Source organism: Apis mellifera, linkage group LG14 (genome assembly GCF_003254395.2).
Source record: "Apis mellifera strain DH4 linkage group LG14, Amel_HAv3.1, whole genome shotgun sequence".
NCBI classification, from domain to species: Eukaryota; Metazoa; Arthropoda; class Insecta; order Hymenoptera; family Apidae; genus Apis; species Apis mellifera.
The window spans coordinates 9,354,113-9,374,722 of NC_037651.1; the positions used below are offsets into that span (position 1 = coordinate 9,354,113).

Sequence of the window (20,610 nt, forward strand, 5' to 3'; positions counted from 1 at the left end):
ATTACATATATTACAGCAAATTACAGAAATATACATTTATGCAAAACCAAAATTAAAATTAGTCAATTACTATTATTATAATTATGCTAATTGTATATTTATCATGATATTTGATATTTAGCATATGCCTATTGAACGTTGACAATAATTTTGTAATTTCAATACCAGGAGACTTTCAAATATTAAAAGCATAAGAAAACAAATGGTATTGATATTTGTATAATGTACTTTTATTAAATATCATTTGTTTTTTTTTTTTTTTTTTTGTAAAAATTTGAATTATTTTAACAGCTTAAGAATATAATAATACGAAAATTTCTTATTGCAATTTATCGTAGATCAAATGACAAATTTTATCATATCAAATGTTTCCCTTCTTTCCACATTTATAAATGAATGAACCAACTATTGTGCCTTTCATTAGTATTTAATGGGCTAAACTGAAATTTGTCTTTGAACTCATAAATTTAGTTTTGTTGTTGAAGTTATTATTCGTAACATAAATTTTATTAAAAAATAATCTATTATTCTATAAAATAAAACAAAAATTTATAGATAAAATACGTTCTGTATAAAATATTTTAGCACTTTTTTCAATTATATTCCTATATTCCTCTAGAATATACAGAATATACAGAAGATCTAAGAATATACAGAATTTAGAATCATGTGATATTATAATCGTTTTTTAATATCGATTAAATGATTGCCTTCATTATTATTATAGTCTAATTAAACAAAAATTAATACTATATTTTTATGTAAACATAATCGAACATTTATATGCATTTTTTCTGAATTAACAAAAGAAAAAATGTTAAAACTAACTGGAATAGTAGTAAAAACTATTATTAGATGATTATTAGATGTATATCTAATATATAAATCTTTTTTATAGATTTTTCAACCCTCTTCTATCTGTTTTCCCATTTTCTATTATGTTCATTTATCATCATAAATAAATAAAGGAAATATAAAGGAATGAAAAATATAAAGAAAGCGTGAAATGGTGTGAATGTCGTGATATAAAAAATCTTAGATATAAATTTTATAGACTTATACATATGTCATACATACATCATGCAATGTTCAAGATTATAAAAATTAATGTTTGTTACAATAAGAGGAAGATTATTAATTATGTACATATGAAATGCTGTTTTATTATTGTTGCTCTATTGTTTAAGCATTATCATTAAAAATATAATGCATAAATAATGTAGCTGACAAATTTGTTTTATTTAACCTTACATTTACGTTTACTTGAATTCCTTAATTTTAATATAAAACGAAAAAATTTTTTATTTCAATTTCAAATAATGACATTTTAAATATCGATACTTTCTATTCGATATATTGAAGATTGATAGTGTGATAATATCGATTCTCGATATATTTGAATGCGATTAATACGTTATTAATTCGTTTGTTTCTTTAATTATCGGTAAATTTTATCAAATATTAAGGTAATTTTAAGATTATATTAATGTAATAAAAAGACGTTAAAAATTATTTAAATAATTATTCATTCGTAAAATAACTATGTTTAATAATTATTAAATATAAAACAAGAACACTAAAAAAAAAATAATTAATACTTTAAATTATATTTCTATTTATGATTTATATTTTTACGATAATTATATATTAATTATACATACATATTTAAATGCATATTTATTTATTTCAGTAATTTAATTGCTTTCATGAATATTATAAAATATTGGAATAAAAGTTTACTAGAATACCGACTGAAATCAATAACGGAGAATTGAGAACTGTTCCGTGGTGAGGCGCTATTGTCGTGAACGTGGCGAGGCACGCGCTGCGTCAGTATTCCGCGAGCTTCCATCGCGTTCTGTTGCAGTTAATCGTTGAAGAAGGGAGGTACCTATCCTATTCGATAGTGAACTGCGGAGAACGAGAAAAAGTGCTATTCTTCTAAACAAGAAACTCATAATTAAAGAATGGCGGACGACAGTCACGAGAACGGTACAAGCAACGGTGACGTACCTGAGATCGAGCTGATTATCAAGGTGAGTTTGTACCACGCGTGAAGTAAAGACGGGGAAGAAGGAAGAGATAGGAAAAAAAGGCGATCGTTTCGTGCACGATATGGGCGTGGAACAAACGACTGGTTTCTTCTTGTATTTTCCTCTTCTTTTCAATATTTTTTTTTCCCCATTTGCTGATTAGGAACGCCACCGAAACAATCATCTGTGACAAAGATCCGTGTGCATCGTTTACCGTTTCGAAAATAAAGAAGCTGCTCTCAGTGACCATTGATCGTTTGCAAGTAGCGTCCAACCGCTTCTTTCATCTTTTATTTTCTTCACCCTTTTAGTGGCTTAGTTATTTGAACAAATCATCGATCAATCAGGTGACTCGATTTCGATAAGTTGAACTTTATAATATGCTTTTCGAATATGGTGGAACGTAGGCATTGTTCGAAAGCTTTTCGTATTCCTCGATGATTAATTAAAATAAAAGCACAAGAGACATCGAGGAATTTATACGGAACCATTTGTTGCAAAGAAATCAACATAACGCCAATAAAAATAGATATATATATATATACATATAAATGAGATTCTGGTTGACCGCGTTTTCTACGTCATTGATTCTTCTCTAGAAGAAAGAAATGATCGATTCTTTATCTTGGAGTATATTTTCACGATAATGTATTTATTCGCTTTTACGCGTATCGCGTTTATTATTTTTCGTGACTACTTTTTCCCGCGTAATTCGTCACTGAAAATATAACAAATTCGCACATTTATTATAGACATTCTACGACCACAACGATGTATTTGCACGGGTCATATATTAATTTAACGAGATTAGAAGCATTCACACATAACCAAGCGAAGGATAAGAAAATAATGGCTGGAAGGTTCCGCTCTCCGTTCTTGTAATTAGCGATAAAAATAGACATGTATCGTGAAAATTAACTTTTGCTCTTCGATTTTCATAATCGGAAAGATAACGAAAATATAATCCAAATCTATTAACTCTCTTTTGAAATTAAATTTTTTTATATCGTATCACAGATATTATCTTTCGGAGCAACAATAGATAATCGTCATAGATTCATACAACATACGTTGGATTTAATCGAGAACGAACTCGATTCCATTTCTCGGAACGTTCTTTCACCACATTTTCTGGGAAAACATCTCCTTAGAGGGAAAGAGGCTTCCTTCGATTGTCCAATTACGAGTTGTCGATTAAACTTTCGCCAATCGGATCGACTGAATCCGGCCTCGGATTTGCTTCACCTGTGTGTTGCTTCTAATCAAGCCTTCGCTATTTCAGGCAATGTCAAACGCTAATCTTATCGCATCTACCCGACCGAAAGTACAATTGTGTTAGAAATATTTTCTCATAAACAATTTTCTTCTTATCATTACTGGATCGTAATAAAAATAAATAAGCAGAAGAATGTATCGGAATTTATTTCACAACACATCTTATGAGATCATTCGCAAGAATATTTAATTATCAAACTGTTATCAAGATTTTCCCGATTAAAGATATTGTTCGAAATTGTAAAAATATCACAAAAAAAAAAACGAATTTAAACTTTTCGCAAATAGAATTGAAAATATAATACATTTAAATTTGAATAGAATTTTTTAAAAGAAATTTGAAATTGCACGTTCTTCCGTGAGCCTGATTTTCATGCTTCGAATGCTGCTGAATTTTTTTTAATCGCACATCGACCCAGAAGAGAGACAAAGAGAGACAAAGCGAAATAAGGCGAGAGAAGGGTTCTATTATAAGTAGAACCCTACGGGAACGAGAGATAAGCAACAATGTTCATTACGAGAAGAGATTTAATGGCAACTAGCCGACCTTGCACTCGGAAGGCGATCATGCGAGGTCTTCGTAAGTGTGTCAAACGGGATGAAACGGACGGGGAGCTCGACGAGGTCCTCAAGATTCTACCGTTAAACGATGAACTCCTTTACCTTCCGCTTTCCTCGCCTTCTGGCTTTCCCCCGTGCGTAAACAGCTAACCCCCTTCCCTTCCTCCCTCTTCTCCGTCCGCCATCATTCTCTCTTTACCTTCCCGATTACTTTGCATCGGTCCCTCGGTGACCATGAAAATCCTTTAACTGTTAATATCGTCTCCATCTCGAAGATTAGTCATTCTTCTTAGTTTTTATTTGCGTATACCTGTGAAAACTGCTCGGCCAATGAATGACCAATGAGGGGAGGGGAAAAAAAGTCAGACGAACGGTTATGTTACGATAATTTAATTTATTCGCGAATAATGAAATAATGCGTGCAAATATTCTACCACCGTGCATAGGGAAGTATCGTGTGACCGAATGCGGTTATAAAAAATCGATCAGATGTTGCGGCTTAATCTTTCTTAAGGTCATTACGAGGGTTCTCGGTTAGAGGAGTAGATAGATGGAATTATGCCTTGGAAATAAGTTGTTTCGAATTAACAGACGTGCAAAAAATCTTTCTACGATTTAATACAATTTTTTAAAGCTAAAGTTTTCAATCGAATTGTACATTTAATTTATGCATATTATATATATGTAACGAAGAAAAAAAGAGAAATAGCGATACATAAAAGGATATATATTTTAAGGAAATTATACTCATTAACGCTCACGTGTCAACGATAGGCATTGGCTTTTATTATATTCGCCTATTTACCATATGCTGTGCATTATACAGCAACTTGCTTGCTTGCGATGACGTGTGTGCGTGTTGTACGTCCGTAAGCATTGTTCTCTTCCTTTTTACATTTCGTCCTCTTCTATACGCCGATACGCCGAAGCCAAGTATTCTAATCGCGTGTGCATCGCAGGCAAAAGAGCGAGAGAGCGTTCGAAAACCGCTTGATACGTTCTATAAGTCTCTGTTCGCCGGTCAAATTGAAACGGGAATCCCGTGTACCGATGCGCGGAGAAACTCGCTTATTTCAGGAGGAGAGGAATCAGGAATTTGCTTCGCTCGAATATTCCAGCCGGTATAGCTTCTCATATTCGGCCCGTTTACATTTGCTTGTTGGACAGCAAAATTTGTCGATACGCGGTTCGTTCACGTTCGCCGCTAGATATATAAATTTTTAACATCGTTCGAGAGAAAAAACGAGGCAACGAAGATTATTATTATTATTATATTTGGAAGATGGAAGACGTTCGATCACTTGGTGACATTTGATCTAAGGTCGCCACGCTTTCCACGTCATTCGTGTTTGATGACACGGATCTCCTCTCCTCGTGTTTTCCTTAATTGATCGATACTTGCGCGTTTAACTTGTTGTTTATTCTATCGAGAAATATCTGTTTTTTTTTCACGATTACGATTTATATAATTTCTTTAATATTTACAATTGTTAATTGCTACTTGTTAATCCGCTATTCGTTGTTCTTTTCGGAAAAGAAAAACACGGAACTGACCTGGCACAAAGGTTACATTTTTGACCTTGGTCAAAAAATTGCCAACGCGCACGGACAACGCGGCAAGTGACCAAGCTCGTTTCTCGAGGATCAAGGCACAACTTGCTCGCATCATTCGTTCTTAAAACTTGGAGGTCGGAGTTACGTCATCGTGGAAAAAATAATCAGCCACGTGAATATCAACTATTCGAATTGGTTCTTTCTTTTCATTAAAAAAAACGCACGCAATGGTTGCTGGATGTTCACTTGGTGGATGTCGTTGACGATCGAAATCGAAATGTGATAATTTTTTTTTTTTTTTTTTTCATTTTCAGTTTCTGAAAAATGAAAATAGAAATGACGTTTTTAATAGGAACTGGCACATTGCCAATTATCAGTTTAATTAAATTTCGTACTACTTTTTTTTTCTTTCTCTTTTTCATAATTATAATTATTATGTATAATAATAATAATAATAATTGTAATTATTGTGCCATACAAGAATTTTTATTTTTAAAAATTTTACAGCATGCAAATAAACTTGTGTTATACGATTTTTTTTATTATATTCTAACGAGTTTAAATAAAATGAATTTCTTTTTATAGCTGTGTATATATATATATATATATATATATATATATATACACATATATGCGAAGTAAAGCTTCTTCGTAGTATCTTTTAGTAAGAAAGAAAGCAGGGTGCGTCATCGAGGGGAATAAATAAACCGTGACATCGAGAAAATGAGAGCGGAGCGAGTACGCTAGATACTCTCAATTTGCTCGATCAACTGGAGAAAATAGATATCGTTCGACGAAACTTTTATTTATTCTATAATTTTATTAAAAGAAAAAAATCAAGAGAAGAATCGATCGTGAAAGAATCGATCGATATTGTTGATTAATTTAATTGACAATGCGTATATATTTTTTTTCCAGGCCTCGACGATCGACGGTCGCCGGAAGGGCGCGTGCCTCTTCTGCCAAGAGTACTTCATGGACTTGTACCTTCTCGCCGAGTTGAAAACGATTTCGCTGAAAGTGACCACGGTCGACATGCAGAAACCGCCGCCCGATTTCCGCACCAACTTTCAGGCAACGCCCCCGCCAATCTTAATCGATAACGGCGACGCGATATTGGAAAACGAGAAGATCGAGCGGCACATCATGAAGAACATTCCCGGTGGGCATAATCTGTTCGTGCAGGATAAAGAAGTGGCTACCCTTGTCGAGAACTTGTTCAGCGTACGTTTCCAAAGCAATGGCCGCCAACACTTATACTTGCTCGCTACTTTCTCGACGTATCGTACACGCACGCGCGTATTTCTGTTTTAGAAATTGAAACTGTTGTTGTTGAACGCGAAGGACAAGGACAAAGATCCGAAATCCTCGTCCCTGATGGCTCACTTACGCAAAATCGACGAGCATCTGGGCCGTAAGGGCACCCGTTTCCTCACAGGCGACACGATGTGCTGTTTCGATTGCGAGCTTATGCCACGGCTTCAACACATCAGGGTGGCCGGCAAATATTTCGCGGATTTTGAGATCCCCGAGACTCTGGTGCATCTCTGGCGATATATGCACCACATGTACAGGCTGGACGCGTTTTTGCAGAGTTGTCCGGCTGATCAGGATATTATTAATCACTATAAGTTACAGCAGGTTGAATAAATTTATTAAGAGAATCTCTTTTTTCTATCTTTTTCGACTCAATTTGTACTTTATTGAAATTATATTGCATCGTCTCGTTTCAGAGCATGAAAATGAAAAAGCACGAAGAACTAGAGACTCCGACGTTCACAACCAGTATCCCGATCGAAGTCAACGACGACTAGGCTGGACCTCTGCCGTCGGGTCTACGATCTCGTTACTTTGACGTAGAAAAGTCCTCGACATCGGTGTAGAAAATAAGCAAATAAGTGTGAGAACAAGTGTGGCACGCAAAATACATTTTTTTTTTTTTTTTTTACAAAAGTTCCAGTTCTTCCATTCAAGGAATGAATTCTGCGGGAAGAGTTCATTATTTGTCAGAAGTACTCTTAAAAAAAAAAAGAAAAGAAAAGGTTCTATCTATCTGGATTTGATCCGTGCCGATTCGGCTACACCGATTCAATATAAATTTTTGCTACGTATATATATATATTTGACAAATTATCGTCGACTCTTTTATGGCCTAAACTGATGCAGAACGAGTAGCTTTTTTACCGCAGAAAAAACAGAGTAGAGGATTACATATACGAGTGTATTAAGGCTTTCGAGAAACGAAATGTGTAAGCGTAATCCAGAAAATTTAAACAATTTTTTTCCTTTCCTTTCTTTCCATTTTTCTTTTTTTTTTTCTCTGCTACGTATGCATCTCATACGTAATATTTCATATGAATAGCGTTATTTTTAGAAAAAGTATTTTAATGTTTTACATATACTTTAGATCGAAGCTAACGTATCTTTTTTTTTTTTTTTTTTTTTTTCCTTTTTAAAGATAACGTATTTCAATGTTTTTGATGGCGAGTTTAATGTTAACACGAGTAGAAAATACGAGAGAGACGTATGCATTTGAATTGGATGATCGATATTTGTTCAAATTAATATATATTTCGTATATATATTTCTTTCTATCATTTTTCTCTTGTTTTCTGGAAACTACGTTGTATTTATCATAACGATCTAACGACTAATCAATAAACTGAGTTAATGATGGTTTATTCTTTAACTGACATTGTTTACATTATATTGTATTCAGTATATCAACCTCAATTTGAATATAAGAAAAGTTCTAGTCTCGTGTAATTCACGTAATGATAAACTTCCTATTCTTTTGTGTATTCAAAATATTTTTTATATAATCATATTTGAATAAATTATAGTGCATACGTTTCTTCCAATTTCTACAGTCGCTACAGTCAGTCAGAAAAATCCAAAAATACAAAGAATTTGTGATATGATCATTGCAAATTTCTTTGCAGATATTAATCTCTAGTAATGATAAAGAAAAAAAATCATTACTTGAAAACAGCCAGTGCTTACTTTTCATTATCAATATTATTCAGAAATCTAACAAATTCGGTATTTTATATTAGTTATTGTACTATTATTACTATTATTATATTGTAAATCGTTATTATAACTATTATATATATTGTACTATTTTGGTTTATACTTGTAGAAACGAATATATCAATATTTACATTGACTTTTAAGTTTATAGATATTTTTTAATATCTTGTTCATTTCCAAAACAAAAATTTGGAAAATATATTTTCTACATCATGATAGAATAGAATTTTCTAAAAATGAAAATGAAAATATGTCTATCTTAACGACGTTGCTATCTATTCGTATAAGTTTTAAAATAGCATACTGCTTCCCTTTCCTTGAGACTGATACTGATTATTACGACGTGTCTTCCATTCATAAATAGGGAAGCACTTGTCGTATGAGCGGCCATTTTGACTACGCGATCAATAAAACTTCTTTTATTTTGATATTTAAAAATCCAAACTTTCATACGATTGTTCGAAAATGAATAAATAATAAATTGGATTGAAATATTTGAAGAGATATAGAAATATTTTTGCTAAATAAAAAACATTTGAATTCATATAGTTTTTCAATCGATTAATGTCGTTTCAGTACGCAGTGCACAGCTGATCAGTGGTCCCAACGGACGGTCGCCGCTTGTTCGTGTCTTAAAATCTTCGAAAACGACTGAAAAGTTACTATTATCCGCGTGTCTGTACAGTGACAATTGAAATTTCACTTTTAAATACGTGAATAAAATTGCGGCATTTACAAAGTGTTTTTATCAAGTGTTCGAAGTGAACGATTACTGGTTTCTCGTTCGTTGGACATTTCCAATGGTTGCCGTCCGGTGAGTTTCAAGCTTACGATTTGAAATTGAATTATACATTAAAGTAATATAATTCAAATTTAATTTGACTTTTCGAATTCCTTTGTTCTTTGAATTTCACAATATCAATAGTAGAAAAAATATAAAGTCAATAAGAATGGAAACGGAAGTATAATTTAATTTTTAGCTTGGTTTGTTCCATGCAATGAAATATATCAGATTGTATCGAGTATTATGATATATTAACGATATATTCGTATCGATTGATTTTCATTGATAAGCACATGATACATCGAATATTCTTCTTATTTAGTTTTTACTTTTATTCTGGTTTTCTAATCGATAGAGGCGTTGATTTTCGAATTACCGTAATACTTGGTAACTTGGAGACAAATGTCAATCTTTTTGTTGATCGATGATCAACTTTCGTTAATCATTTCTATTTCTATATATTGTTTTTTTTCTTTATTTACATACATTATCATAGTATGTGAAATTTAGTCTTTCTTCAAGTCGTTTGTTAAACAAGGAAATATCGTTGCTCGTTTTAATGAGCTTTCTATAGGTATTTTCAAAAGTAAAGGATTGTTATAATTTTATTTTTTTCGAGCGTATCGCAAACGTAAAAGGAACCGGGTCGATTGATTTCGATATGAATTCTAATCTTCATCAACGATTTTAACTGTTCTGACGTGTTATTATTCGATTTAAAAACTGTACAGTAATGGTTAGTCGGTTAAAAAAGTCTCGTTTTGAACAGTCATTGGGAAAGTAAACACTTGAACTCTATGTATCGTAACAACAAAGATAATATTTATTTACATAAGCTTAATGTTTGCTTCAAGTTATGTAACTATTTTTTTTAATAACTACGATATTTTGTAATCTTTGATATAATTAATCGGTGTTGATTCTTTAGCAATTATCCTGACTATCCGGACTCTCGATCGGAAGATTGAAATTTAAATTTTTTGGCACATGTGGAAACGGAATTTAAAGGTCAACGATATTTATAATAGCGTGAAAAAGCTGTTTAGCAGTTAATAAACAAGTTTTACGGATGTATGCAAATTATCGAAATCGTAAAGAAGACTAACGTCATATCAGGCATATCTGATACTGTGTGTGTGTATATATACGCATAAAGGCGCGTTCACACTGTGTCAACTGATCGTCTTCTCGCGTTATCGATCGCCCTGAATTCCAAATAATCTGCAACAACCGGATATCGGATATAAATTTTTTTTAAATCACTTTAGAGTTGGAAAAATGGAAAAGAGACGAATCGCAAGAAAAAGACTCGGCGGAATCGGCGATCGATATTCGAAAGGTTAATGTAATGCGGTTAACGCTGACGTTTTTCTACGTGAAAAAAAGTATAATATTATTTTCAGGATAGTGTTTATTTTTACCTCGAGGCGTAACTTATCGTAGCTCTGCTTAACGTTAGCGTTGCGTCCCCCGTCAATTATTATTCTTGGTTCCTTATTTTTGTCTGCCACTAAGCTCGACGTACTTTTTCCTCTTTTTTTTTCTTTTTTTTTTTCTTTTTTTTTTTTCTTTTGCTCGTAGTAGTTTCAGTCGGCCATGATTACCGTGCTTTCATGCAGTTCTAAAATATTGCGCGTAAAACGACAAGTTATTGGCAAGCTCGATAATTTGCATATCTCGTTCTCGTGACTGGAAATGTAAATAATTGCGCGAATAAAAGACGCGTCGGCTCTTTTTTTGCGAATAAAAACAATTATCGTTATTAACCTTTGAAAATTTTTTCCGATATTCTTAACGCGCATTTATATAATGTCGCGTCGCGCATATATGTTGCTATACCGTCCGATGGATATGCGGCTTTATGAAGCAACAGGTGTCGACTACAACTTGCATAGAATAATTTTCTATAGTTTGTACACGTTTAATATATAATCATCACGTTGAAATTGATAACAATCGTAACGATTCTTTATTCGTCTATTGACCAGATTTTTTTTTTTTTTTTTTATCGATTTATAAATTGTCATTTTTAGGGCGGAAAAAACGATTCGTTCGGCAGCGCGACAGAGATTATTGGAAGAACGATTAAACGAAGGAAAATCGGGAAACGGGAGTGAAAGGATATATAGAAAAAAGAAACATGGAGAAATTATTCCAAATGCGTGAAAATACTCGTGGAATTTGCTTTTCCCTGCATTGCCAGGAGTAGACGAAAACAGCCACGCTGTGTCTCCTGGGTATTTCATGACACAAATATCTTCCCGGCATGTTGGAATTCCGCTTTTCCTTTTTCGCCTGTCCCGACCGACGACGTTCTCGTTCCCCTCTTAAAATCCCCTCTGTGTCACTGATAGAAACATCCTGCGTGTCTGGTGCAATTAAAACACGCTTCTCCTTTGCTCTCGGGCCAAGGGAAAAATATATTCGTTCCGCTCCCGATCGAAACAGCGGCGCGCGGCCACGCTGTCCATTCCGTCGTCGAATCCCGCTTTTGTAAGAATAAACGTGCAATAACGCCGTCGCGTTATCGTCGAAAAAGCATGTACACACGTGCATGAACATTTTCCATCGAATCGATCAGGTTTGGCAAAGGGAGGCGAGCTCGATTTGCACGATCGTCGACGGGGTCGGAACGAATTCGATTCACTGTTGCATTTCCGCATCGAGTACCTGCCCACTCGCGTTTATTTGCATTTTCGTCATTTGCGTGTCGAACGGCCGACCGTCTGGCAGACGTTGCCGGACAGAGCCAGCAAAAACGCGTGACAGATACAAAGTGACGCGAATACTGTAACTTTGTAACGCTCTACATTTATAACACGATCTTGGAACACGAAAAAATACATCTCTGTGTATCTGTCTACAAGAAGAATGGTAAAAAAAAATTAATAAGGATTCATAGATATTGTTCGACGAGAATGCGTTTTTTTTTTTTTTTAAACGTTTCGTTCGCCCGATTCGGGACGCGATTAAGAAAACCGCGGCTGTTAGAAAGTAACGTGGTTGTTCAAAAGAAGATAGCCCGATTAGGGCGAACGCTCTCTAATCGGAGAGCTCGAAGAAACGTACGGCCGCGTGCCAATAAACAGTTTTCTCTCTGATCGATGGCTCGCTCAGCTGACATGCCGGGTGCCGCCAGGTGCTAGGCAACGGAAGAAAGAGAGTCGAAATTATTAATTCTACCTAGGACTTTATTCTCTCACGTGGCTGGGTGCCAAGTGCGAATTGCACTCGCAAAAGCTTCTAACCTCTTAGTTTCTTCCGATCGAGCGAACAACCCTCTCTCCACTCGCTTTTTCTGGATTTTCGGCACGGCCTTAACGCATCCACGATCGAAAATGCGTAGGAGTGGCTGCGAGTCGGACGGTACGTTGGTTTTCAATCTTATGCTTTTAAACGCGATTTCCTCGCGAATTTTCCTCCTCTTCGGACGTTAATAATAATATATACTTCCTCGAGATTTAACATTACGGCGTCTTTTCTTTTTTGTTCACGATAGCTTTTAACGTTTCTTTTTTTCTTTTATCTATTACTAAACCGTAAATTGTAATTTTTGCAAAGGGAGTCGACGGAGTATGAAAAGTATTGAATCGCCAAGAAATTCTTTCCTTTTCTTGGCTCATAACTCGATAAGGCGGTTGGAAAGATCGATCGAGAATCCTAAATTTTTCGTTGCGACGATGCGCTTACGCGGAGAGGTGAGCGCATGCGCGCACGCGTGGGAGCGTGGCACGCGCAGTGCCGGCTAATTATGTGGCACTCCTACGTGCCACGCGGCACAGGTGTCCACCGTTTCTTTACTCGCTGCCAATTCCGTAACGTAACGGGTGTCTCTTTGTGCAATCGACTCGTAAAATCCTATTGGAACAGTTTTTCCCTCCAACCATCGCTGTACGATTTTCTTGGAATTTTAATCTCGTTTGAAATCGACCACGAATCGAAATACGGATCACGCTACACGTACACAAATATCGATGGAGAAGGATGATTGATAATCAACAATACAACGCTAGCGAAAGGGCAAAAGATTTTCATTGACGTATCTTGTGTGTAAACATCAGGTATCGGGCGAATTGAATCCTGTTGAAAAATGGGTCGAACAGTAAACAATGAATGGCGCATCAAAAGCGGAAATGCTCTCGTTCCCTTTTTCCCTTTTCCTATGAGAGAGAGAGAGAGAGAGAGAGAGAGAGGCCGAGAAATTGGAAATAAAAATTAAAAAAAGAAAAGGAGAGAAGGATCGAAGCGTTGGAGAAATTAAAGAAAATCTGGGAACTTGAGGAGTCGCACGTACACGGATCGAAGATTTTGGTGTGGCCTTCGCTATAATTAAGAGGATTGAACGCACGATCACGCGTAATATTTCATCTCGTCTCCAACAAGTGAGGCGATTTGCCCCGGCAGGTTCCACGGTCTTCACCTTTTCATTTTCTCACGATTTTGTCTCCATTAATCGCATCCCCGTCCACTCATCCGTGGTTTGAATAATTTGAAACACTTTCGCGCACTGACACGAAATTGCAAGAAACGTCGTATTTGGAGGCCATCCAAATCGTTTATCCACTAAACTACAAAATTTCGACCATCTTGCCGGGATTCCACCTTCTCCCGGTCTCGTTTGTCTCTCGCGCAACACGTACTCGTGAGCGTGCTGCACGTTTAGAAAAAAATATCATCGATAAATCGATTTATTCGGCGCGCCCCGTTCTCATTTTCACTTTACCTCGGCGAATTTGCCGCGCTCGATCGACACCTCCCCACCGCTGCGACGATCGACCAATCGGCTGTGGGCGCATTTGTTCCTTGGACGAATCATAGAAACTTGTGTAACAAGAGACCTGGCACCCACAGGTAGGCCTTGCCAGGAGGATGGGGGCCCACGATGGGGGAGTGCCATTGCTCTAACATCGCTATCATGCAGCTGTTCCATGAGCTGAAGCAGCAGTTCCCTGCGCTCCCTGATCACGTCGTTTCCCAGTGCATCGCCCAGGTATAGGTGCTCTTTGTCCGCCAGATATATCGCTCCTATATCGCTGGTCTCCCGGAAACTTCGATCCAGAAAAGAATTAATTAAAAGAAGGAAGAAATTTGCGATCGTAAAACGATCCTTACTTGGGTTGGATCGAGTTTTCCGGGAAGGGCTCCTTCTTGATTGCACAGTGTGCCTCAGTTTAACCTCAGTTTAGAGAGATTTGTTCGTTTTCGCTCATCCAAAAGTCAATGCTAAAAAAAAAAAAAAGAAACGATCATCATCATCATAACGACTAACCACACGACGCACACCACTTCAACGAGCATCTTAACATTCCTGCATCGCAAATTAACAGGCATAAATTTCCTCTCTCATTGCACGAGCGTGGAACCTGTGTGTACATAGACGTCCTTTGTGTTGACCATTTGGTTTTTCTCTAATTCCGCATTCGGAAAAATATATATACATATATATACATATATATATATATATATATGTATATATAGCGTTTCTTAATCAGCAAAGATTGACCGCACTAAACAATATAATTTCAATTCTCTCGTATTCGCGTTGGAGAAGTTCTGGGATTTCCAGTCGGCTGAAAGTCGCGTCCCGATAACAAAAACGTGTTTGCCCACCACGTGTTTCCGTCACCGCGAAACATAGGAAAGCCAGGAAATCTCACAACTATCGTCCCTATCTGTCCGCCGAGAATTGTCAAGGACCGCGCCGATGCCTCGCTACATTTAACCCTTTGCGGTCTATCTTTCTCTTGCAAACAACTTCTCGGCAAACTTCGATTACAGCAGACTTACCATGTATGCGTCGATTGCAACCAGAAGCAGAATGGCCTTAACTTAATCGGACCGCAAACGGTTAACTGGCATCGATCCTCCTCCTCCGGGAGGAATAAAGTAAAGTCGAAGAGTCGTTGTTTGAGAGCAACGAGGAGCGTTTAATCGTCCGTTGCTGGGATCCAGGAGAAAATTGTTACAAAACCCTGCCCGGTTGAGCTCGGCGTCCGGAAATTGGCTGACCCAGTGTGCATCTGTTCATTGCAGAACAGCCACGATCGGGAGACATGCGCGAGAAGTCTTCGTGCCACCCAAGAGTCACGACAGTCTCCGGGTGCGTTCCCACCGGCTGTACTTTGCGGCATCCTCCAGCAGCAACAGCACCAACAACGAGCGAACCACGTGGCTGCGCAACAACGTTGCTGTTCCGTGAATCAGGCGCAGCGCGGTTGCGCCGCGAGCAACCCCACCACCTCCGCCACCGCCCCCACCACCAACACGCGGCCGCACAGGCCGGCATCGCTGGACATCGGTATGGCGCGGCGTTGCCCTGTCGCCTGTACACGAGCAGCTGCCGTGTCGGCCTCCTCGCCGATCGCGGCTAACAACGCGTCCACCACCCCCTCCTCGGCGCCCGCCGTCTGTACGACACGCGGTTTCTTCGACGATTGCACAGCAGCCAGCGACTCGACCAATTGCCTTAACAAAGTCCAGAACGCGGGAAACGAGCCAGCCGGATTCGAGCTGAACGTGAACGTTGCCTGTAGCCCTGCTGGCAATCGCGGTACGCATCCAGAGGTAGTCGATTATCCGAGATAGGGGAAGTCGAAGATGGATGGATGGATAATAGGGAATTCCCCTTAAACGATCAAGGAACGGTGTTTGTAGGGTTAGGATTACACGCATACACGAGCGGAATGGTATAAGCATTGGTCGTTTCAGAGTCGAGCAGCTTCCTTTAATATTACATCTTATTCTTTAGCGTAATGAATGTTAAAAAGAGAGAGAAATGGTATTGAAGCTGGTACGGAGGAAGCTGTTTACTCAATATTGGAACCGATATGCTTTCAAGATCGCGTGTTACGTCATTGTTCGAATTTAATTATGATCGTATATTCGAGGAAGAATTAAACAGGTTTTTTATCCGCGTGCAACGATGGCAGCGATTTTTCAATCACGATGGTTACGCGATGGCCTTGCGCGCGGTGGAGATCCTGTTTGCCCGTTAGTCGAAAGAAATCCTTCGCGCGTTGTTAACACGCCGTCGACTTCTTTTGATCTTGCATCAAATCTTCGATCGCGGTTATTATTTAATCGAGCCCACAGTAACGCAAGGAATATTTTTCTTTTTTTTTTATCCCGGCCAACAATTTAGACTTTCGAACGGTGCCTACGATCGGTGGTGCCTGTAAACGAAGTGATCTGCCCCTCGATCCACGGACTTATTATGCCGAGCCGTTACTGAACGTGGTGAACACGGGGCCGCAGATCGATCACACGCGAAGCTACACCTCGGTTAGTCTGACGCTGAGGCCCCCATCCTCGGAACCTCAACCGCCGATCGACATCAGATCGCAGGGCTCGAGCCTCACTTACTCGAGCTCCTCTCTAGATCCTCGGGGCTTTCAAAGTCGTCTTCAGATCAGCATCGGGGCGGGAGCCGTTGGCACTGTGGCGGCTGCGAGAATCAGGCCTCCGATGGGGCCCAACAGGCCCAACAGTTTGATACCGCCGGCACAGACCGGTCCTCAAAGACCGCCAGGTCTGTATTCAACTTTACTCCTCTCATTTCTCCTTTCTTTTCAATCCTATAGATAAAAATATATCTCTAAAAAAGATCCTTTGACTGTGAAAATTGAAAACGTTGCAGGTCTTCCAGCAGGGCCACCTAGCCAGTTGCCGAGGCCTACGACGACAATGAGCGCCCCGACCACACCTTCCGTACCATCGACAACGAACATCGTCCCTTCCATTAGCCTTCCAACGACTCCGTCAGGACCGACGACGACCTCGCCGCCCTCCAGTCCCATTGGTGAACGCGTATCGGCCAATTCTGATCAGAATCGATCGCCGTTGAATCAAGGTAAAGATCCTCTCGACTATATCTTTCTCTACTTTGAAAATAACCTTTTAGACGAGCTATTTTTATTATTCACTGTATATATATATATAGACTGTATATATAGACTATGTATATATATATATATTTTTTTTTTCTTTTTTATATCCTGTAAAAACGATTCGCTTTGTTTTTCTGAATTCTCATATCGTAGGAATTACGTACACGTATATTTACCTGTGAAAACCACTCCGTCGCACATACTACGCCCACGCATGTAACACTGAGAACGATATTTACGCATTCCTGACCCCACGCTCCGTCTATACATAGCCACGCTTGCGGTTACTCTACGTGGACCACCTGATCTGCTTTTCCCTCTCACGAGCAGCGTCGTCTCGATGTTGACGCGTTCCCTGAACGCTACAATTCATATTTCGTGTTTCCCCTTTAATCGTTTACACACAGTGTAAATAAAACGTTGACAAGGGTTCGGGAGGCTAATTTATATCAATGCAATGTCCGCTGACAAATTAGAACATTGCTATATGCAAGTGTAAATTTTTTGTAAAATAAGTCGTAACGATGAAATAATATTTTTCCAACGAAACTACCGATTGTATTTCTTCCAAATAATCTAATGAAATGTGTTACGGCATTTTAGTGGCGGAGCATCAAAAGAAATTGGTCGCAGAGCAGTTAGAAAGAAAAGAAAGACTCGCCAGGGAATTGAGAGCCGAGAAAGGACGACTCGAAGCGATGAAGAAAGAATTACAATCTCTCACGAGGCCTCTTGATTCTTCCATGCCTCCTCAAGTATGCAACATTAAGATCGGTTAAGACGATGTTCAACAGATGTATTATTATGCAATCGTCATTTTTCAGGAATTAAAAAAAAAGCTACGAAGCGAGATCTATCAGTTACAAGTTGAATGCGACAGACTCGCGGATGAAGTAGATCAATGGTCAGATCCAAGAGGTAGTGATTTTATTATATTTTTAAATATTTTTTTCAAATAAAATATTATAGTTCAGTTATTTTATTTATTTATTTATTATTATTATTATTATTATTATTATTTTGCAGTACCTTTGGGTGAAACGAATGAAAAGTTTTATCAGCATATTTATACTGGTCAGCCTTTGCCATCGAGTTCTGTCAGTTCCTCCAATCCACCGCCTTTGCCAAGTCAACCACCCGCCTGGCAACCGGTGGAACTAAGTGATAACAATACTGACAGAGAAGAACGAGACGGGCCTTCTTGGGTCTGTAGAATGTGCACGTTTGATAATCATCCGTTGATGAATAAATGCGAGCAATGCGATATGCCACGGTTGATGGATCACGGAAACACAGGTACGACTTCTGGAAAATCGATAGAGGATCTTACAACCTCGTTACCACCGCCTCCACCGTCTTTGGGATAGTAAACTCCAGTGTCTTAACAGCATGTTTTTCTTTTTTTTTTTTTGTGACATTTGTGAGTTGACAGAATGACTCAGAATGACAGAATAATATTTCACAAACAATTAATTAATGTATGAAAAATATATGATCTCTATACTCCGATAGTGTGATGGAGCAATACAACCAAAGGTGATATATTACTTTTCTATTGTAAAATTGCTCGTTGAAGGAATTATGTAATAATGACAACGTAATGATGAACATACGGCATAAATAAAATAGATTTATTACGTACTTAAGTGCACGAATGTGTGCTATCTTTTACTTTAATGATTTTTCTTACTTTTTTAATGAATTTATTTTTGATGAACGTAAAGGCATGACTAATCTAGCATATATATTTGCAGTGTTATTTCTTTTCTAATTATTAATAATCTAATGTTATTTAGTAATTGACGAGTTAATAATCACAAATTGGTAAGTAATGAATTTTTTGAAATTTTTAAGTTTCATACGAGAGTATATAAAAATGTATTAAATGCAATACGAGTATTATAAATGTATATAATATACGATTTACAGGCGAGACTCAAGATATCCATATACGAGTTACACATCATCATAACTTTTCCCCAAGTCGTAAGTAATTTTTTACATTTTCAATATAGGAATAAAAATATAAAATAACATATGATATAAAAAATATTTGCTTTATTTTTAGGGACAGTGCATAGTTGGGTGGTATAACGTAAATTACATTGGAAACATAAAAACTGTAAATACAATCACTATTTAAATTAAATAAAAAGTTGCAGCCAACCTATTATATAGCTGTACCCCGTTCCAAGTTTAGCTTTGTTTCACGCGTGTATTCACCGTAGAATCTTTCTAATTTTTGATTGAATTTAGCATTGCGTTCGTTGATGTAATCAATATCAGCATCGTCATTGTGCATTCTTCTTCTGCTATATTTATCTCTCTTTGCAATTCTAGAAAAAGAAGAAGAAGAATTACAATGTTATATGAACGTTGTAATAAGCATTAAGCTGTGAAATACTAACTGTTTTTCCAAGTCTTCGACCATTTTGTCAATAGCTTCTTTTTTATCTTCGTGAAGACCGTGTAATATAGTATTTTTATCTCCATAAAAAGCTGGACCTAATTTATCTTTAGCTTCTTCGTACGAATCCATGTTTGGTTTAATATTTTTTACTAGCCTATTGTATTGACGAATAGCTGCTTGTTCATAATCTGAAAAACCTGGATCAGGATTTTTCTTATTTTTTTTCTTTCTTGCTATACGTTCTGCTTCCGTTGCATCGATATGAAGTAATTTCATTCTTTCATAATCTTCTCCCTACGAAATGTATAACAATTCAAAATTCAATAATTCTACTCTGTATAATATTCATCATCTAATAATATCATTTTTTAATAATATCTACTTTTTCTTGAGCAGCTTTTCTTGCAGCTTCATCTTGTATAATCCATTCTGCTTGTCTTTTACGTGATGCCCAATTCGAAGGAAGTTTATTCCTTTTATCTTCCTCTACTACTTCTTTATGGTTTTGTTGTCTGGCCTCATTCTATATAAAATCAATATTTTGTAAGAGATATTTTTTTCAAAAATTATGGAAATATATAATAAATAAAATTAAATAAAAAATATAGGTTATATTGTAATTGGTATACTTTCTACTCACTCTTTTCGTGTGAAGTTCCCGTAAACGTTTCATTCTTTCAGCATGTTTGTCTGCAAGAGATTTCTCACTAGTTGTATTTTCACTCTCCATCATGAAATGAAATTAAATAAACTCTTAAATAAATAAAATATGCTTGTCAGAAATAATTCTGTCACTTATTGAAAGATTAGAACGTAATTGTTTGGTTAAACATTATCAACTGTAAGTTGCATCGCGTCACGTATACCGGAAGTTCCGATAGATGGCAGTAAGCTACGATTCGTCGACAAAAAAGGCGAACTCCGTTTGCCCGACTTCTGTGGGTGGTGGATCGATTGAAATTGATCTTCTGCTCTCGAGCGAACGAGAGCGCAATAAGCAGATCCTGTCGTTCAATTTGTAGAGCGCGGTGATATCGTTGTGGGAAGCATCAAGAGAAAAGTCAGGTGATTTTT

General features: G+C 37.1%; 4 protein-coding genes and 1 long non-coding RNA gene across 7 annotated transcripts; 2 read left to right on the plus strand and 3 right to left on the minus strand.

Moving 5' to 3' along the window:
* The first annotated feature begins 1,776 nt into the window (after positions 1-1,776).
* On the plus strand, positions 1,777-8,382 carry LOC408481 (chloride intracellular channel exc-4). Its single transcript, XM_392027.7, has 4 exons — positions 1,777-2,036; positions 6,342-6,647; positions 6,738-7,064; positions 7,157-8,382. Exons 1-4 carry the CDS (start codon positions 1,968-1,970, stop codon positions 7,235-7,237), a joined length of 783 nt encoding a protein of 260 aa, XP_392027.1. The 5' UTR covers positions 1,777-1,967; the 3' UTR covers positions 7,238-8,382.
* Positions 8,383-9,022: 640 nt separating this feature from the next.
* LOC726947 (TGF-beta-activated kinase 1 and MAP3K7-binding protein 3) lies at positions 9,023-19,299 on the plus strand. Of its 3 annotated transcripts, none has more exons than XM_001122664.5 (10): positions 9,023-9,270; positions 14,092-14,230; positions 15,274-15,790; positions 16,382-16,768; positions 16,877-17,089; positions 17,730-17,881; positions 17,951-18,044; positions 18,153-18,422; positions 19,056-19,112; positions 19,195-19,299. In XM_001122664.5, the coding sequence occupies exons 2-10, from the start codon at positions 14,123-14,125 to the stop codon at positions 19,218-19,220; spliced, it is 1,824 nt and encodes a 607-aa protein (XP_001122664.2). In that variant the 5' UTR covers positions 9,023-9,270; positions 14,092-14,122; the 3' UTR covers positions 19,221-19,299. The 3 variants fall into 3 exon arrangements, with proteins under 3 accessions (XP_001122664.2, XP_016771593.1, XP_016771592.1); XM_016916103.2 differs by lacking the exon at positions 9,023-9,270 and adding an exon at positions 12,428-12,606 and having other exon boundaries at positions 19,195-19,288; XM_016916104.2 differs by lacking the exon at positions 14,092-14,230 and having other exon boundaries at positions 9,025-9,270; positions 19,195-19,288.
* On the minus strand, positions 10,043-11,261 carry LOC102655464. Its single transcript, XR_410352.3, has 2 exons — positions 10,662-11,261; positions 10,043-10,461 (listed from the first exon to the last, which is right to left on the minus strand). It is a non-coding gene; the product is annotated as an uncharacterized LOC102655464 (long non-coding RNA).
* On the minus strand, positions 12,613-14,085 carry LOC107965494. Its single transcript, XM_016916107.2, has 2 exons — positions 13,964-14,085; positions 12,613-13,891 (listed from the first exon to the last, which is right to left on the minus strand). The coding sequence occupies exons 1-2, from the start codon at positions 14,054-14,056 to the stop codon at positions 13,673-13,675; spliced, it is 312 nt and encodes a 103-aa protein (XP_016771596.1). The 5' UTR covers positions 14,057-14,085; the 3' UTR covers positions 12,613-13,672.
* On the minus strand, positions 19,163-20,605 carry LOC410547 (pre-mRNA-splicing factor Syf2). The gene is made up of 4 exons (XM_394026.5): positions 20,177-20,605; positions 19,919-20,059; positions 19,535-19,830; positions 19,163-19,462 (listed from the first exon to the last, which is right to left on the minus strand). The coding sequence occupies exons 1-4, from the start codon at positions 20,267-20,269 to the stop codon at positions 19,297-19,299; spliced, it is 696 nt and encodes a 231-aa protein (XP_394026.2). The 5' UTR covers positions 20,270-20,605; the 3' UTR covers positions 19,163-19,296.
* Positions 20,606-20,610: the final 5 nt, after the last annotated feature.

Excerpts from the sequence above, each read along its gene's own strand:
- LOC408481 (XM_392027.7), top strand. The coding sequence starts at position 1,968 with ATGGCGGACGACAGTCACGAGAACGGTACAAGCAACGGTGACGTACCT. Across the intron at positions 2,037-6,341 it reads AGATCGAGCTGATTATCAAG|GCCTCGACGATCGACGGTCG; the intron begins GTGAGTTTGTAC and ends TTTTTTTTCCAG. Across the intron at positions 7,065-7,156 it reads ATCACTATAAGTTACAGCAG|AGCATGAAAATGAAAAAGCA; the intron begins GTTGAATAAATT and ends GTCTCGTTTCAG.
- LOC107965494 (XM_016916107.2), bottom strand. The coding sequence starts at position 14,056 with ATGATTCGTCCAAGGAACAAATGCGCCCACAGCCGATTGGTCGATCGT. Across the intron at positions 13,892-13,963 it reads AGCGCGGCAAATTCGCCGAG|CACGCTCACGAGTACGTGTT; the intron begins GTAAAGTGAAAA and ends CTAAACGTGCAG.
- LOC726947 (XM_001122664.5), top strand. The coding sequence starts at position 14,123 with ATGGGGGAGTGCCATTGCTCTAACATCGCTATCATGCAGCTGTTCCAT. Across the intron at positions 17,090-17,729 it reads TCGATCGCCGTTGAATCAAG|TGGCGGAGCATCAAAAGAAA; the intron begins GTAAAGATCCTC and ends ACGGCATTTTAG. Across the intron at positions 19,113-19,194 it reads TCATAACTTTTCCCCAAGTC|GGACAGTGCATAGTTGGGTG; the intron begins GTAAGTAATTTT and ends CTTTATTTTTAG.
- LOC410547 (XM_394026.5), bottom strand. The coding sequence starts at position 20,269 with ATGATGGAGAGTGAAAATACAACTAGTGAGAAATCTCTTGCAGACAAA. Across the intron at positions 20,060-20,176 it reads GGGAACTTCACACGAAAAGA|AATGAGGCCAGACAACAAAA; the intron begins GTGAGTAGAAAG and ends GATTTTATATAG. Across the intron at positions 19,463-19,534 it reads GTCGAAGACTTGGAAAAACA|AATTGCAAAGAGAGATAAAT; the intron begins GTTAGTATTTCA and ends TTCTTTTTCTAG.